The 18,131-nt window shown below is 38.9% G+C and overlaps 2 protein-coding genes across 4 annotated transcripts in view; one reads left to right on the forward strand and one right to left on the reverse strand.

Annotated features, from left to right (window-relative positions):
- Positions 1-4,392: 4,392 nt before the first annotated feature.
- Positions 4,393-18,131, forward strand: part of LOC143879215 (3-phosphoinositide-dependent protein kinase 1-like) — a 28,155-nt gene continuing 14,416 nt past the window's right edge. Inside the window, exon 1 of one of the 3 annotated variants that reach the window (XM_077381666.1) lies at positions 4,393-4,874. In XM_077381666.1, the coding sequence (XP_077237781.1) occupies positions 4,686-4,874 (189 nt within the window). In that variant the 5' untranslated portion in view covers positions 4,393-4,685. The remainder of the gene's footprint in view (positions 4,875-18,131) is intronic. The other 2 variants (XM_077381504.1, XM_077381585.1) reach the window with 2 other exon arrangements.
- Positions 5,155-11,973, reverse strand: LOC143881784 (uncharacterized). Its single transcript, XM_077385068.1, has 4 exons — positions 11,625-11,973; positions 11,330-11,534; positions 10,963-11,234; positions 5,155-5,288 (listed from the first exon to the last, which is right to left on the reverse strand). The coding sequence occupies exons 1-4, from the start codon at positions 11,971-11,973 to the stop codon at positions 5,155-5,157; spliced, it is 960 nt and encodes a 319-aa protein (XP_077241183.1).

Consider the following 18,131-nt stretch of genomic DNA (forward strand, 5'->3'; position numbering starts at 1 on the left):
ATATATAGGTTCCCTTCCTCATTGCAAGGGCAATGAAAGAGTCATCTAGAGCCCCCACTAGGAGACACACTATGTCTCATTAAGGTGATTCTCCTTTGGAGACAAGCCTTATCATTTAGAGCTTATCCCTTAAGGAATTTACCTTTGTCACATAAGAAAGCTACTCATAGGAGGCATGCTTGGCCTCATTTATAGAATCATCTCTAAGTTGTACCCCCTACTAGTTGGAGACCAACTTAGTCTGTTAGTTGCCTAATCCCTTATTTATCATTGCAAGGGCAATGATATGGATACTCGGAGCCAACCTTTGTGTATAGGAGACTTGTCTAGTCTCACTAGCATCCATTTTCGACAGCATTATTAGAGAGTCTTGGACTTATTTTCTCCCATTTTTGGCAGCGTTATTAGAAAGTTTTTGACTTATTTTCCTCCATTTAGGCAGCGTTATTAGTCTTTGATTTATTGGCACCCCATCTTAGAGTTGTTAGACATGTTTGGACCTATTTGCACCCCCTCTTTTAGAATTACTTGTTTAAGAGTTTATCCTCTTATATAAGAGTTTACCCTTATTGTTGTCGACACTCCTCTTTGTTAGAGATTAACCCAGTCTTATTAGAGCTTTGTTTACTTGGGATCTTACCTTGTTATTCATAGTTGGGACACCAGTTACTTATTGTGGATCATTTTAGAGTTATTGGGATACTAGTTTACTTGCTTGGGATTTCACCGTTTTCATGTTCTTAGGACACTAGTTTACTTGTTTTGGAATCATTTCACTTTTAGTGAGTTTGCTTGTTTCGGGGTTTTCCCTTTAACCCTAGGGTTTGGCCCTAGTGTGCTACTTGGTATATTCCCTTTTTAAGGGATAAAATATTTTAAAAATCTAAAAACACTAGAACATTTTTAAAATCCAAAAATATCAGAAATTTGAAATCCAAAAAAAAAAAAAACACTGAAACATTTGAAATCCAAGAACATTTGAAAACTTGAAACTCAAAAACATTAAAACTTTTTAAAAGTTAAAAGATTTTAGGAGCGTAGTAGGAGAGTTTGTTTCCGAACTACGTTGGCTTGATCCTCTTCCACGATGTACGTAGGCAGCTTGAGACTTTTATCCCAAGTCCAGTCAAACTTTGTAAATAAACCATTTAAACCTTTCAAAAACACAAAAATATTTCAAAACTTTTTAATAAACCTGTTTTTGAAAAGCTCCTCCTCTATAGTTAGGATTTTATCCTAGATGTGTTGTGTGTTGGTATGTGTTTGTTTTGATGTTTTCTGTTTGTTTTAGAGTTAGGAGTTTGTCCTAGCTAGGATTTTGACGTCTCTGTCTGATCAGTTGGCGATCCACATCACCGACTGATGATTAGAATATGATGCGTTAGATAGCCCATTATTTTTTTTAGGACGTACAACCTAGTTGCACATAGGATGTAGGGCCCACCTGCATTAGCTTAAGGCTAACTTGCATTTAGTTAAGGCATATAGGGTGTCCTAAAATTCACAATTCACTTAAATTTAAATAAACGTTAAAGAAGCTTTAAAAATCAGTTCAGTTGTTTAGGTTGAGTCTAGTTTAGTAGTCTAGATGTCTTAAGCATCATAGTTTAGAATAGGCGCGCAAGAACTACGTTGCCTTGATTCCTGTGAGGCGAGGATACGTAGGCGGCTTCAGATGAATACCAGACCATCCGAAGATTCAGGCGACAACGTTTAGAGTCTAAGGGTTTGTTATCAGTGTTTTAAAGTATGTGTTTGTGGTTATTATAGTTTCTTGTATGTTTTCTTTCAGACTGTGAATATTTCTTTACTTGATCACTTACATGTGTAGCTTTAGCTCTTTGTTGTTTACTAGTTTATTGTCTTTTGATTATATTGCTTAGTTGTAGCTCTTATATGCTTAGTTGTTGTTCTTTATCCTTGCTGATTATTATTCTTGTTATTATCTACTGACGTTTGTTCAATGTGCAGGTTTATCTCATTAGCTATAGATATGCATGTGTTTGTTTACTGCTTTATTAGATGTGATGAGTTAGGACTAGATGGGATGTATAGAGACCGAAAACAGGGTTATCTGTTTTTGGATTGACTCTAGTTTTCTTCGCCTCTTTGAGAAACGGTGGATTCTAGTGATCATTCTAATAACAGATGATACTGGTTCTAGCTCTCTTTAAGTATGGATGTTAGTTGTGATGCGTGGAGATAGATAGCATGGTTATTTGGTATTGGATAAACTCTAGTTTCCTCTGCCTCTTTGAGAGACAGTGAATTCTAGTGTCTTTTCCAATGTCAGATGACACTGATATCACTTCTCTTTAGGATTTGGATGTTTATTTTCTTTGCCCATCCCCGGGTCATGTATGTTTAGGTAGACGTTTTCTCGGGGATGCCCGTTCCCATTTCACATGATTTTCGCTCAAAATTTTTCAAAGTTAATAAATAAATGGCATAAGAGACCTACTGCTTGCACTTGGGCGGATGGGGTGCTCTTCGGACCTTCCTCATTCGTAATCAGGCACGGACCCATATATATTTCTGGTTACCCATTGCACAGAGGATTTGTTTTTGGGTTCCATAGCCTATCCATGGATGGTGACTCTGAGTTATTTTATGTACGTCTTGGTTTCGAGCCCTGGCTCCGGATCAAGAGGTATCTCATTTATATTGACACCTGTGCTATGCTATGAGGGTGGCACCATTTTGAAAGTTCCTTGCTAGAGCTCTCCTTTATGTGGAGATCACAAAGAACCGACGGGGGACCCGTTCCTCGCCGCTCCTCCCGATCGGGGTCCTCACTTGGATCTGTGAATCCTTTGAGCATGGCATTCCTACTATGCTACCTAAGGACGAACATGTGTCATAAAATAAGCACATCACATACATTCATTAATTCAAATACCTATTCATGTCATGAAATAAACCTTTATTGATTACATAATATTATTCTACTGGCTTTTCTAGGCATATATTCTAACATTAAGATCACCTATAAAAAATTATTGATATGATCCAAACGCATGGGTCCTTTTATATACTTTTATGGTTTGCCTATTTCCATGAAAATGCAGGCTCAAATTTATTCCTTTGTCATTTATTTTCTTTTAATGAAAATATTTATTAGAAAACCTATGCCCTAAAAAATTTTACTAGAAAAATTTATATGTGGGTCTTTTTACACCTCATACTATGCATTAGGTGAGGCCCATCATTTTATCTGAGAAATATTTACCATCCAGAAAGAGGAAAAAAAGGCACAACATTTTACACCTCATGTTCTGATACAACAGGGCTCATCATCTCTACCCAAACCAATGCATATGGTGGGACCCCTCATTTTACACCCCCGAAGTGGCCCCACCATCTCCAGTCAAACCCATGCATCAGGTAAGGCCACGATGTTATCATAGGGTGGGCCCTATAAACTCCAATCAAATCCATGCATAGGGCAGGGCCAACCATTTTGCCAGATGTTTTGATGGGGGTGGGTCTGACCCTCAGTTTGGTTGCTGGAATTTTTTTGGTTCTTGGGATTTTTGTGGAACAAAAAACTTCCTGGGAGATTGGTAGGAAAAAACACTCTCTGGAAGTATCCCGGTAAAATAAAAATCCCATGTTTGGTTGACCGGACTACAGTGGGGAAAAAAAGCTTTTTTTGGTTGCTTGAAGTATTGGGAAGAAAAAAAATCTTCTGCAAGCTTATTTTTTGTTCTGGGAGTATTTTTTTCCTTCCTGGGGTTTCGTGCGGGGTTATTTTGGTTCCTGGGATTATTTTGGGCCCAGCAACCAAACGTTGGTTTCATGCGGAAATTCCACAAAAGTCCCAATAACCAAAAAAGAAGGAAAAAAATAAACTTCCAGGAACCAAAATAATCCCAGGAACCAAAAATTAACTTGCAGAAGATTTTTTTTTCTTCCCAACAGCATGTTTTGATGGGGGTGGGGCCATTGTTTTACATTCATGCATAGCATGGAACAAGAGTGCTAGTAACCGCTTTTATTTTGAAAAATGAGAAATTATATCGGTGCCGGCTCAGGCACGTACACTAGCAGGTCATTTGCCCTTGATATTTGATCAACAGCAACCCCTTAAAATGTTGAAAAAGTGGGCTGCGATCAAATAGCAAGGGTGGATGGCCCGCCAGTGTATAAAGTTTCTAGAAAAATATACAGTGGGACCCACCTAATTGAAAAATCCAAGCTAATAATATTTGAGCACAAACTATCTAGATTGGGCCCCAACGAATGAATGGTTTGGATCTTTGAACTAGGTGGGCTCTGTCTATATTTCGTATGCAGTTTTTGTTAGATCGTTCTGAAAGGGCCCACCAAAATTGATGCCTTTCCCATAGCAACCGAATTTTGCGGTTGGTAAAACGTTCACCGTCCTTTTTCTCCTCTTCCCTTTTTCTCTCAACAGCATATGGATAGAGATTGATGATTGGGCAACAAAACTAAAAACCAGAAAAACTATTGACGTCATCATCTTCTTACCGGATTCTTATTGGGTTCTGAAAAAAAAAAAAAAGTTCTGCAGCGAGATGAGAGATAGAACCCTCACGTTTTCCTACTTTATCAGACGGGTAAAGAAGGAATCTGATTATTCTTATTGAAGCCTTGACGAAAAGTGAGAGATTGGGTGTTAAGGTTTGAAGAACTTTGAATAGAGATAGAGATGGAGAAGAGAGATGATGTTTATTGGTGGTGGTGAAGAAATGGAGAAGGATTTTGAGGCAAAGCTGCGTGTTCAAAGCTCCAACCCTAACCCTAATGGCGTTCAGAGATCTAAGTGTTTTGCCTTCAGGGCCCCACAAGAAAATTTCACCATCCAAGACTTTGAATTGGGAAAGATCTATGGTGTCGGTTCCTATTCCAAGGTTTGTTCCTTCCTTTCTCTTTTATTCAATCTTTTTTTTTTTTTTTTTTTAGTTAAGGATTTTGGATCTTTGTGTTTACTGTTTCTTGGTTGGGCCGAATCTGGTCTTGTTGTCATTGGCCTTGTGTTTTTAAAATCTGGCTGTTTTTCTCTTTGTTTTTTTTTTTTTTTCTTTTGGTCTTTTCCTTGTTTGTAGCCTGCCAATTTCTCATGAATATTCTGAAAATTAACGAAAATTACTTAAATTATTAAAACTCTTAATTAGTCATTCTTTCTGAATTTCATAGCAATTGGAGAATCGTGGATCCCACTTGATTTTCATTGGTACTTCCTGACCGGGAAGAACTCGTCCTCGAGTTCAAATTATCGGGATGCAATTTGTCTACACCAATCCAAAGCAACCTTCCAATTAAAGCTATTACCATTAGAAAAAAAAGGAAAAATGCAATGCAAGCAAAATCCGTTGTGCACTTCCTCAAGATATTAAAGCGAAGAATCGCCGTGATGTAATAGTGTTTGCATCAAATTTCACTCTTGGTTCATAGCACGGAACCATTTTTGAAAGAATTCAAGTAAATACTTTGCTTACCTTTCTAGATTTGCACTGGCCAAGAATCATTAGAATTGTCCAAATATAGAATAATCCATCTAATCCAATCTTGCATTGTACAAGTGCCTTTCGACCCTTTTTCTTTTGTGGGGTTGGTCATCCCACATTGTTTGTCATATTGACCATCATGAATCCCATTTCAACTTCCATGCCATCATCATCAAGGATGTTACAAATGGGGTCAACTTCTTCCCTCCTTGATAAGTCAAAACCCGGATAGCATGGTGCTGCACTTGATTACCCAGTGTTTTACTTCATTGATTATTGAGAGAAAATTGTTCCAATTCTCTTTATAAGATTGGGAGCCAACTCCTCTCTCATGGATCCTAAAAGACTTCACCTAACAATCTACAAAAGAGGCTCGATTTTGATTCATTCAATTGTGCTTCTGCTTTCTTACAGTATTTGACATGGTCTACACACGGCTCAACTTGGTTTATGATTGGAGACCATAACCCATTTATATGATAAGCAGCATGTTGATTCTGTTTCCATGAGTTCAATACAACATCATGTACCATAAAATTTGTTAGTGTACTCTTTATCTATACAATTGAGTTGCTTCAATATTTAGTATTGTAGGCTTGATTCTTGGGTGTAAATGTAATTGATCGGTTGTAACTTAGCTGGTATTGCCTTCTTCATCACTTGTTCTATGTACCAACTTGGCTCTTCCCATTCAAATTTTCATAGCATGGACTAGTTCTTACCAAACTGATGCATACTCGCTATGTTTAGTGGCAACTAAATTATCTTCTCCACAGCACCAAGGCTTTCAAAGACATTTTTTAACTTCATTGAGCCAATCTAATTCCTTTTTAGCATGTAAATCAAACTTTGTAACATGGAAGCTCAATTTCATCCTTGTATCCTTATCTCGATCAAGAACTTAACATTGCCATCACCATATATTATAGCACGAAAATTCCGAGCTTCAATTCCTCCTCGCAATCGGCTCAACAGATGTGCACGATTTAGGACTTAATTTTGTGGGTCTCTTTTAGGGTTTAAAAACGTGGATGTGACGCGGAACACGGCCAAGAAAAATCCTTGTCGACTCGGTATGGCCGCGGCCAAGAACGCGATTGACGCGGTCATAACTCTAGAGAGTCAAAGTAGTTTATTGACTCTGTAGGGCAAAATGCGGAATGCGGATGTGGTACAAAGCAGAACGCAGCCAAGGCAAAAAAGAGTCGACTCGGGCAAGTTCCTTGTCGAGTCAAGGAGTTTTTAAACACTGGTCTCTTTCACCTTTGAGATTCATTTCATTACCAAAGATCTCCATATGTTCCATTCTCGATAGATCCTCTTCATTGTGGTTTGTGCGCACTAAATTATTTCCCTACTGACTTTTCCTTATCTATTTGCATCTCTGTTCCTATCTCTAGAGCAATAAGTCAGAGTAATGAGGCGAGGCATTGAACACTCTTTTGAGGTGAGGTGTCTCATGAATTTTTGCATTTTTTGAATGAAAGAATTTAAAATCAAGAACAATTATAAATATACAAGAAATAAAGAAAAATACCAAAATCACTACAAATTCTAGAATTAATGTGCTTTGACGGTATTTGTGTGCCTTGAGATTTTAGAGTACCTTATGCACATATGACACATGGTAGGTTGCTTGATGTCTTTGACATTGTATGTCTGCCTAGAGATATGGGGTTGTTGAGTCATTGACAAGGTAATCTAATTGTAGAATGTTCTATTGTGAGCTATCAATCAACTTTTAAGATAGTTGAGAGGGACAAGTGGGTTCATGGTGGTCTCACAGGATGCAAATTTGACAATGGAGGCATTATGGTGATGCAAGCGTCCGTAATAGGTCTAATTCGACATTATGATCCATGTTCTTGCTTGATCTAGTTAGAACCGGTTGCCAATTGTGGCCAAAGTACATTGCATGTTCTGCAAAACTCAAGAGGTATTATGGATTCACAAGCTCTTGAGTGGGTTGCGACTTTCCATTTCTTCTTGGGATCCAATATCCATATTTTGTGACATCACTTTTTTGCTATTGCCAAAACCCTGCATAGTTCAAGCGGTGGAGGAGCCCTTCCTTGTAAGTAAGATTTCAAATGTTAGTTTTGGTGTGGGCTTCGGGCCCTATAGAAGTACTTCGTGGAAGTCTATGGAAGTCCATGAAACCTGTGAAATTCAAATATATTTATTGAATTCCATGGAAACAATGGAAATTTTATGAAACTTCAGGAAACGCTAGAATAAGCACAAATATACACCTAGATACCATCACATAAGCTAGGAAATTATTCATAATGGTTTTACAAGATCAAACAACTAGTAACATGCACTGTTTCGCATGTCTTGGACAACAAGGCTCATTTCAAATATAGATATTTCGAATATAGGAAATTTTATGAAAGTTGATGACCGTGTAGTGTCATTTTTTTAACTTTTCAACTTATTTTCTTTAACTTTTTATCTTACTCATCTTATTAATGGAATGACATTAATATTTCCGGATATGTGGGGGGTTTTTGGTTGTGTAGGTGCACTGCAAGGAATCAAACTTCGCACTTCGACCCCACGGAAGTTGACACATGTAGGTCGAAATTGACATGTCTGTGGAAGTTGCTTGTGAGGCATGTCTCGGGCTCTAGTCCCATGCTTATTAGTTTTCGATTTGCCTGAAGCGATATGTAGCCAAAATATATTATTATTATTATTAGCGCTATTGCTAAAAAACCCTAGTTTTGTAATTAAGTCTCACTATGTTAATGAAAATGGGGTTCACAAAGAAATAGATGTTTGCCACCTTCCCAATAAAGATTGTTAACGGATCTTTTACTATGCCACTATCTCAAGAGATTTCCATTCTCATGTCAACAGAATGAGTTTGAATCATAGTTGTTAGAGTGAGAAGTGATACAAGAAGCAGAAGTGAGAAGCAAGTGGCCTAAAACAAGAGAAAACACGGGAAATGGGAAGTTACTAACGAATCAATGGGGTAAAAATAGGAAACACATAAAATGCACATAAAAAGCAAAACATCATAACTCCGCAGCAGTACATGCCTCTGTCCGTTATGAATGTCATTTTGGGTATGTCGACCTCGTACATCCTAATCTAATTGTAGCTCGAGAAGGTGTCCATCTCTCAAAACTATTTATTTTCTCTACTCCTGAAAAGTAAACATATCCCAATATTATATGTAACAACTGTAAGCCAAGTAGTTCAACACAAAAATTCAAAATTGAAAAACTATCTCAAGGCTATGGCTTTTAAGTATGTGTATTTTCTAACAATCTGGAAAGCTGGATCATAAAATAATCTAGAGATTTTATTCCATAGGAAAGAAACAAAAATAACCACCTCAGTCTCTTACAATTTAGGATTGTTGTAGTTGAAATATAGGTCTAGGGAACAAAGAGGGGGGTGAATTGTTTTTCTAAAAAATTTGTCCTTTTGAAATCAAATTTTAAACCTTTCGGTGATTGCGGAGGTTTTGGATTCCCATGATAAAGGTAAGGATCTAAGGATTTTGGACACTAAATCTCTGTTTTAAATTTATTTCCCAAGTCCCCTTAGCCCATTTACTAAGTTAGTGAATCTAGTGTACATATCAGCAATGGTTTCATCAGTTGTCATTTGAAAAAGTTCAAATTGCGTAAATAGATGACTTATTTTAGATTCCTTAACTTGGTTAATTCCTTTATGGGTAATTTCTAAGGTGTCCCAAATCTCTTTAGCCGAAGTTAAGTTTGAAACTCTATTGAAATCTCCGGGTGACAAGCACAAATTAGGGAATTCATGGCTTTAGCATTATAGTTTGAGGCTTGTTGTTCGGCTTCGGTCCTTTCGTTTAAATCTCTAGTGGGCAAGGTATATCCATTTTCAACGGCTCTCCAAATTTGGTAATCTTGGGTTAAAAAGATTTCAATTTTTTTTTCCAATATCCATAATTTGTTCCATCAAAATAGGAAGGCCTAGTGTTTGAGTGACCTTCTTGGTGTTGAGGGTAGTTTGTCATTTTAGGATCTTTTCTCTAAATTGATTAGGGTTTTGAAAATAGAGACGAGGCTTTGATACCAATTGAAATATAGGTCTAGGGAACCAAGAGGGGGGTGAATTGGTTTTCTCAAAAATTTATCCTTTGAAATCAAATTTTAAACCTAATTCAATTTCTCTTTACTTGCTTAGTTTTTGGTTAGTTCAAATAATAACGAAAAATGCCTAACCATACAAAAATGAAATGCAAGGATAAGAAAAGAACACACCGATGTATAATGGTTCGGGCAAAGCCCTACTCCACTCTTCTTGAGATCATCCTGATGGATTTCCACTATGTGAGACCTCCATGATGCCCGGCTCCAAAGCGATTACAATCCCAAGGGAATTAAATGAGGATGCCATAGCCATCTTTACACCGACTCTCCTTCTCCGCCGAGTTCTAAGCGCTTCTCCCTAGGGTATGAAGAATAGGATGCCCTAGCCACCTTTACAATAAAGAAGAGAAGATTGATATGCCTTCCTTTAAAGCTTGATGCACAATAAAATCCCCTTGAATGCTCTCCAAGATAATACAAGTTAATATCATAAATCCAAACTCAAAGATTTGCAAGTAACAAGGCAAGTTTGGTGGAGAGAATAAAAGCTTAAGCCAAATGGGTTTTGCAAGTGTTAATGAATGCTTAGGAAGGTTAGTGAATCATTCAAGAGAGTTAAATGAACCTCTTGAATGTGTATTTATAAGCCCAAAACAAGATATGACCGTTTGGGGATGGTAGTAACAAAAACACCCCAAAAAGCAACTAGCCGTTTGAATTACAACGGTGTTTTTTTTGCTGTCGGACGTTCTCGGAGTTCCGAGAAAACGACCAGAGTATGGATTATAATCCCTGGACCATTTCTCAGAGTTCCGAGAAGCCTACTTTCATCAGTTTTTCCTGTTTTTTGTTGCTGATTAATTGTGGGCTTTTGGAACTCAATTTTAACAAGATAAATGGAATGTCATGAGGGTCCAAATATGTTGGTCCACCTCACGAACATTCACTTAACCATTTAAGTTCTTAAGGGGTTTTGGAAACTGTTTTGAAAACCTTGCCTTGACTTAGAAATCTAAAGAGAAAATGATGTACAATGAAATCTAGGGAATGCTCAACTTCTCTTTAGCCGTGGTCATAGTTGTAAATTCCATTTCGGTCGCCATTTCGTTTTGGCCACCGAAACGAAATTTCGGTGGGATTTCGGTCATTTCGGTCGAAACTTTTCGTTCACACAAAAAATATATTAAAAAATATGAGAAAAATCCAAAAAAATAAAAAATCAATAGAAAAAGATGAAAAACTAATAAATAGTCCAAAATATGTGTCCCAAAAGGCATATTCATTACTTAAACACATAAAGTCTTGCACAAGTCCAACTGATAGTCTGATACATAGAGAAACGTAAAAAAAAGAGATACATGAAAGTGAAACATAGACAATAGCTAGTAGCAACAACTCTCAGTCATCATAACCCGGATGATCATACTCAATGTCTTCTTCGTTGTCGTCGTCGCCGCCGTCATCACCACTTGGACCACCAGTAGGGACATCTTCAAGAGGCATGAGAAAGTCGTCGTCGTCGTCCCCGGCCCCAACCACAGCAGTAGGTGCTTCAAGATTTTCCCACCCAATGTCTTCCGGCGTGAATATGACATCTTCTTCTTCTGCAAGCCAATCCATCATGACATCCAGATGGTCTATGCTCAAAGGGTCACTAGTGGTAGATGATTTCCTCAACAAGTCCCTGAAAAGGAAAACATTAAGTTTAATGTCAAAGGTTAAACTTAAAAGCTTAAAGTGATGAGGTGAGAGTTGAAACCATTATATTACGTTGTATACCTTTCTCGAAACTTAAGATTGTAATGGACAAACACCAAGTCATCTAATCTCTGGTGCTCCAACCTATTTCTCTTTGCAGAGTGAATGTGTTCGAAGGTGCTCCAATTCCTTTCACACTCAGTCGCACTGCAGGTCTGACTGAGGATTCTGATCGCAAAGGTCTGTAATTCTTCCACGTCACCTCCGAATTGATTCCACCATGCAACTGTAAAGTAGCAAATAGTAAAGCATTATTTGTTGAGAAACTGAAAGTTAAAATGAATTATACTTAATTAAACAAACAACTCAAATATACCTGGTCCCAACTTCGTTCGGTTGCAGATTGCAAGCTTCATTCCAAACATACCCTTAGCCTCTCGATAATCCTCAATCTGATTGGTGATGAGGTCTTGTGTAGCTTCATCAGGTACCAGTCGAATGATGCATGCCAACAAGCCTCTGGTTACTTCACTGTGCCTAGAGAAGGTAGGAGTGAAAAAGAGAGCAGGGTTAAGAAAATATCCTGCTGCATGGAGGGGACTGTGGAGTTGCCTATCCCATCTTTGGTCGATGATCCTCCAGATGGGCATGTAATCTGATTTTCTCTTCAACCTCTCCTTGATGTTCTCTTTGGCCTTATCCATAGCCTCATATAGGTAATCCATCACCGGTTTGTCCTGCCGATCTACCAAATGCAGCACTCTCACTAAAGGCTCGCTGATGTTTAGAATGTACTTGCATTGGTCCCAAAAATATTTATCCAACACAGTACTAACTACCCCTTCACTCAGTGGGTGTTGGACAAACCTACTAGTACTATACTCATCAGACACAAACATCTGCTGAAGTGCTTTCCGATTCAACACTAGACTTTGTATGCTAATGAAATTTGTAGCAAATTTGGTTGCAGCAGGGCGGCACAACTCCTTCCCACCTGTGAACTTCTTCCTCATCAAATTCAAGAGGCTTCCATGGTTGTAGATGAACTTTGTAATCGTCTGAGCCCTCTCAATTGTGGTTGCTATATGAGAAAATACAGTCGGTTTGCACAGATGCTCCAAGATGAGATCTAAGCAATGAGCTGTGCACGGAGTCCAGAAGAATGTACCAATCGCGGCTTCTAGTCTTTTCCCAGCAGCTTTGTAACTTGGCTCACTGTCAGTTACAAATTGCACCACATATTCCGGATTCACCTCTCCGACAATCTTTTCAAAGATATTGTATAATTCATCGGCATTCTTCATTGTGCCAGATGCATCAACGGATTTGAGGAATATGACTCATTTAGGGCCGTACACCAAAAAGTTGATTAGGGAACGTTGTTTGGTGTCTGCCCATCCATCTGCCATAATGCTACAGCCAGTGTATCTCCATGACATCTTAATCTCCTCAAGTAGTTGTTTACCTCATCCACTGTATTCTTCAAAATGGAACCCCTTAAAGCATGATAAGTAGGTGCCTTATAACCCGAACCCACGGCATTCACAGCATCAAACATAGGTTGCCAGAAAGGTGAATTGGCAACGTTGAAAGGGAGATTGGCATCGTAGCAAAGCATGCCAATCGCCATGTCTGCTCTATCCATTGTTTCTTTGGTAGCCAAAGCACTTTTAATGCTTGGCTAGGCTCCAGGGGTTGTTCATGGTGCAAAGAAATTCCTGATCCCTCATGTGATTCCCTTCTTCTTCCTTTTTGTACCACTCGGTTCTACGAGAACTTCCTTACCTCTTCGTTGAGGCAATTGTGTGCCAATGTCTTCTTCATCCTGCTCTTCTTCTTCGTCTGGTGTGCCATAAAAACCTCCAACCTCTGCTCTGGATAGGCTCATCCTAGCCCTTTCTTTTCTCTTTGCATCTAAAAGTTGCTTCATTCGATATTTTACATCTTCAGTCACTTTTTTGCATGATGCTACTTCACCAGGAACAGCCGCTAAATGTTCTTCCAAGCGGGTTATACCTCCACCCGATATGACTTTGCCACAGAATATGCAAGTTACTTTATTTTTTTGACCCGGAACCAATGTACCGTAAGCCCATGCCGGGTCATCCGATCTAGTGGGTGCCGAACCAATAGAGGATGCTCCTGCAGAAGGTCCCGAGCCCGACTCACTCATTCTGAAATGAAGTAGAAGAAGGGAAAAATGAATTAGAAGAAAGAAAATTGAAACAAATTACAAAAAAATGAAGTAGAAGGGGACAAATGAAGTAAGAAATAAAAGAAAGGAAATGGAAAGAAATAAAGAAAACCTTGAGGTTGAACTTGAGTTGAAGAGAAGAAGAAAAAATTAGCCTTCACTCACTTGAAATAAGCCTTTGGAAATAGTTCTTGACTTCTTGTAGTGGTAAGTTGAATGTATGCCTTCCCTTTGCTCCAAAATAGACTTGGATTGAGTTGAAGAAGTGGGTAGACTTGTAGGAAATTTAGTAGAATAGATAATGTAAGTGAAAGTAGAGAAAGAAGGAGAATCGCTTATGTGAAGGTGGAGGATAAGAAGGTAGGGAAAAGGCTATTTATAGAGTTTTTAATTGATTGTGCATTTAAAAATGACTAAAATACCCTTCCCAACAGCTATAAACGGTCACATTTTGAGGTTAAAATGGTCAAAAACCAAAAAGAGCATTCCAGGGGCATTGTTGTAAAATCTGCAAAATCCAGTCAAACTAGCCGTTATGCACGATTCCGGCCGGAATGGACAATTTCGTCCATTCCGGACAAAATTTCGGATTTCGAAAAATTTCGTCCGGAATGGCCGAAATGGAACGAAATTTCCACCGTTCCACGAATTTCGTTCCGGAATTGGAACGAAACCGGTTCTTTTCGTCCATTCCGGACGAAACGAAACGGAATTTACAACTATGGCCGTGGTCATCAATTGATCTTCCATTTTGTGTATGCTTGCTTGAGAGATAATGTGAGCTCCACCTAGCTCCTTTGACTCTTGTGTGGTACATCTTCAAATATGACCATGTGGTGTGTTGATTCCTTCAATGATTAACCTGTCTTATCACAACACTTCAAGGCAAATTGATTAGTATTAAAAAACATAATCAATTTAGTTTGAGAATCATCAAAACAAGATAGGAGGATGGGGACCCTTGGGCTTACAGTAGTGAAAATAAAAGGAAAAACCTGTCAAAATTTTGAAAAAGGCTGCAATTTGAACGAGAAGCTTCCATGAACTGCAGGGTAGTCCCAACTAAAGCCCTATATGTGCTTCCATTAACCCATAAAATGATAGCAAAAACCCAATTTGAAAGAGAAGCTCCCATGAACTGTAGGGTAGTCCCGATGAAAGCCCTATATGAGCTTCCATTAACCCGTAAAATGAAAGCAAAAATCTACAGGGGAAGAGGATGGAAGTGGAAGCCCTTTTTCTCATACAATGGTGGAAACCCACAAAAAACAACCCATATTCAAGACCGCAATATAGGCAGAGAAAAATAATATTACAAGTGTAGTGGTTTATATTTTTGCAATCTTGATGCTTTAATCATTTAGATTTAATATTTTATTTTTTTGAAGAAATTCATAGAAGTTTTATTTGAAACCTATGATGACTTTTTTAACTTTCAAGTATACTTACTTTCTAAATACACTCCTTTGACATTACCGAAAGGAGAAAGCACAGTTTTAACAAAAAAATAATCACCTAAAGTACTCTTGATTTAGAGGAAGTATTGAAGCGAGCTTCTGCTAAATTTGGGAAGCAAGAAGAATTTAGCTTTCGACCCAACTAGGGAGCTTTCGGTAACTATGGTTTGAATTGCTATGACAACAGAAAGGGAGATTCATCTCGACTTTAGTAGTAGCTCTAAGAATTCGGTCACTCAGTCAAAGAGCAATGTTTTTTTACCTTGCCTTTTTCATATGCCCTTGCAATCCTAGACTAATAAAGTTGAAACTACTGAATGGCATGAAATAGTCCTCCAAGTGTCTATAGTGCTGCAATGCAAGCTTAACTACTCAAGGAATGCCACTTCAAACCAATAACAAAAAACCTCTGTGTTGTGAAAATGAATATGAAGTGCCACCCGTAGGCATTTCTTGAGAAGTACAATAGACCGGAAGAGCTCATCTCGTGCAGAAAATCTGTAAAAATAATCTTGTTAATTTTCTCGATATGATCATTTGTATTCGGGTTATAAGTTGCTCTCCATTCCCCACTAAAGACGGGCATATCCATCTTTTATACATTTCTCATTATATATAAATACATAAGTGAGGGAGAGACTCCTTAACTCACAATTTCTTTCTCTCATTCTCTTCCTCAACATGGTATCAAAGCCAAAGGTCTCGATTTCAAACCTCCCGGATAGCAAAAATCCACATGCGATGGTCGACCCAAAGTGGGACCACATGTGCCACGTGTTTGCCAAGTGAGGCACTCGTTCAGGGGAGTGTTAAAGTACAAAAGATAAATAACGCCTTTCTCCAACAGCTTAAGCTTTTGGAGAAGTTGGTAAGTTAACATGGTCTCATAGTACTGCTCACCCTATTCCGTCTTTTGTTTCATATGATGCTCTCACGCCTGCTTTCCGCAGTTTTGTGTCCTCTCTATCTTCTATTTCTTTGCCAGAGTCCTTGGCTGCAGTACTTGATCACCCGGGGTGGCGCGCTGCTATGGACCTTGAGATGGATGCCCTTCAGTCAAATCAGACTTGGGATTTAGTTCCACTGCCTCCTGGTGCACGCCCCGTTGGGTGTCATTGGGTCTATATTGTGAAATATTTGCCTAGCCTGGTTGCTAAAGGGTACACTCAAACGTTTGGGGTGGACTATGGCGAGACATTTTCTTCTGTGGCGAAGATTCCTTCAGTGCGTTTTCTACTTTCTCTTGCTGTTAATCAATGCTGGCCTCTACATCAGTTGGATGTCAAAAATGCTTTTCTTCATAGTGAGCTCATAGAGGAAGTTTACATGGAGCAAACTCCTGGGTATGTTGCTTAGGGGGAGATGTCATCCTCTGTGTGTCGATTAAAGAAAGCCATTTACGGTCTTAAGCAGTCTCCTAGAGCATGGTTTGGAAGGTTCAGTGATGATGCCATTATGTGCTTTGGTATGAAGCAATGCGCAGTTGATCATTCTGTCTTCAGCTGTCAGTCTCTAGTTGGGTGTGTACTCTTGATAGTCTATGTCGATGACAGCATCATCACTGGCAGCGATACAATTGGGATCCAGAAATTGAAGACATTCTTGCAAAATGAGTTCCCTACCAAGGATTTGGGTCATCTTAGATACTTCTTGGGTATTGAAGTTGCATATTCGACAAAAGGGATTTCTCTCACAGAGGAAATATGTCTTAGACCTGCTTGAGGAGACGGGTTGTCTTGGAGTGAAACCTGCCTCAGTTCCCATGAACGCAAATGTGAAGTTACCACCTCAAGATGGAGACTTGTTAGATGACCCAGGCAAATACAGGAGACTGGTTGGTAAACTTATCTACCTTACAGTCACACGCCCAGATATCTCCTTTGTTTTTGGTGCTGTCAGCCAACATATGAGTTCACCTTGTACTTCACACTGGGCAGCAATTCTTTAGATTCTTCGGTATTTAAAAAGTGCTCCAGGTAGAGGGTTAATATTCAAGAAACACGGGCATTAATGAGCCTATCTATGTAAAGACCGTCTGAGGGTTCCTAGGTCTTGTTCTAGCATGCAAAGCAGCCGAAGATATGTGAATTTATTGATTCTAAACCTAAGTTCGAGACGAATGATGAGCCCGTTTTGCAGGTATTGCAAACAGGGTACAACATTTTTCGAAAAGTGGGACACACTTCCTGAAGACCAGAGTGAAAAAGACATAATACCGGGGATCCCAGTATTACGTTGCTGCTTTGAGGAGGTTTCAATCTATTGGGATGGACTCGTACAGAGGAAATGTTTGCTCATGGAGATGGCTGAACCATTAGTAGCTGCTTGACTCACCATATCTTTGTACCTACTCGGACATCACATCAGCAGACATGGTCTGTTCCGTACAGAAGATAACAAAGAAATTTTCAGACAAACAAAAGAGTAGATACAATACTTATGCACATACTTTTATTTATTCACATTTCCTTTTTCTTTTACATCGGGGCCTGTAACAGGCTATTTACAAAACAAAAAACGATAAAAGAAAAGAAAAACGGCGTTATCTGTCTTCTACATAGGCTGGATCAATGACCGATGGACGTGGTTCCTTCGAGAACATCCCTTTCGAGTTCAGAGTAGTAATTGACTACTACTTCGTGCGCGATTGTAGCAACTAGATCAGGCATGATCATAGCCTCCCTAGTATTCCATGCAAAGGCAATAGATTTGGCAAGATCGTTAGAGAATTCTCGAGAAGGACGGAAGCGAACGATTGGTTCAGGGGCCTCTTGCTTGACTCCATACTAACGCATGATATGGCTTGGGATATAAAATGAGGTTTCTTTTTGCCAAGGAGTCGGACGTAAGAAGATTCTGGTGTGGATACGACACCAAGACAGTACATATGAGTTCTCCAATAAATGTTATCAGCTTTTAAGCTGGACATCCATGAATACCAGTCGGTGACTGTTTTGAGGCACCCAAAATGGTGCCAATTTTGGTAATTGAAAATGGAAAAATCCAGCAGGATACCGGGAGTAGCAGTGTAGAGTTTTAAGCAAAGCCAAATGTAGAGTAGGATGGGGAATCCTGTAAACTGATGATCAGGATCTTCTTGAATCCTATCTAGGAGAAAAGGCTTCAATCAGTTGATCGACGAGTACACCGGGAGTAACAGTGTAGAGTTTTAAGCAAAGCCAAATGTAGAGTAGGATGGGGAATCCTGTAAACTGATGATCAGGATCTTCTT

Source organism: Tasmannia lanceolata, unplaced genomic scaffold, assembly GCF_043159265.1.
Source record: "Tasmannia lanceolata isolate RefF3 unplaced genomic scaffold, GAP_Taslan_0.1 ptg000002l, whole genome shotgun sequence".
NCBI lineage: Eukaryota > Viridiplantae > Streptophyta > Magnoliopsida > Canellales > Winteraceae > Tasmannia > Tasmannia lanceolata.

What these genes read in the sequence shown, in the direction of transcription:
- LOC143881784 (XM_077385068.1), bottom strand. Translation starts at nt 11,973, where the DNA reads ATGGATTACCTATATGAGGCTATGGATAAGGCCAAAGAGAACATCAAG. An exon ending in AATCTTAAGTTTCGAGAAAG is followed by an intron (nt 11,235 to 11,329) that starts GTATACAACGTA and finishes TTTCCTTTTCAG; the next exon opens with GGACTTGTTGAGGAAATCAT. An exon ending in CATTGAGTATGATCATCCGG is followed by an intron (nt 5,289 to 10,962) that starts GTTATGATGACT and finishes TAATGGTAATAG; the next exon opens with CTTTAATTGGAAGGTTGCTT.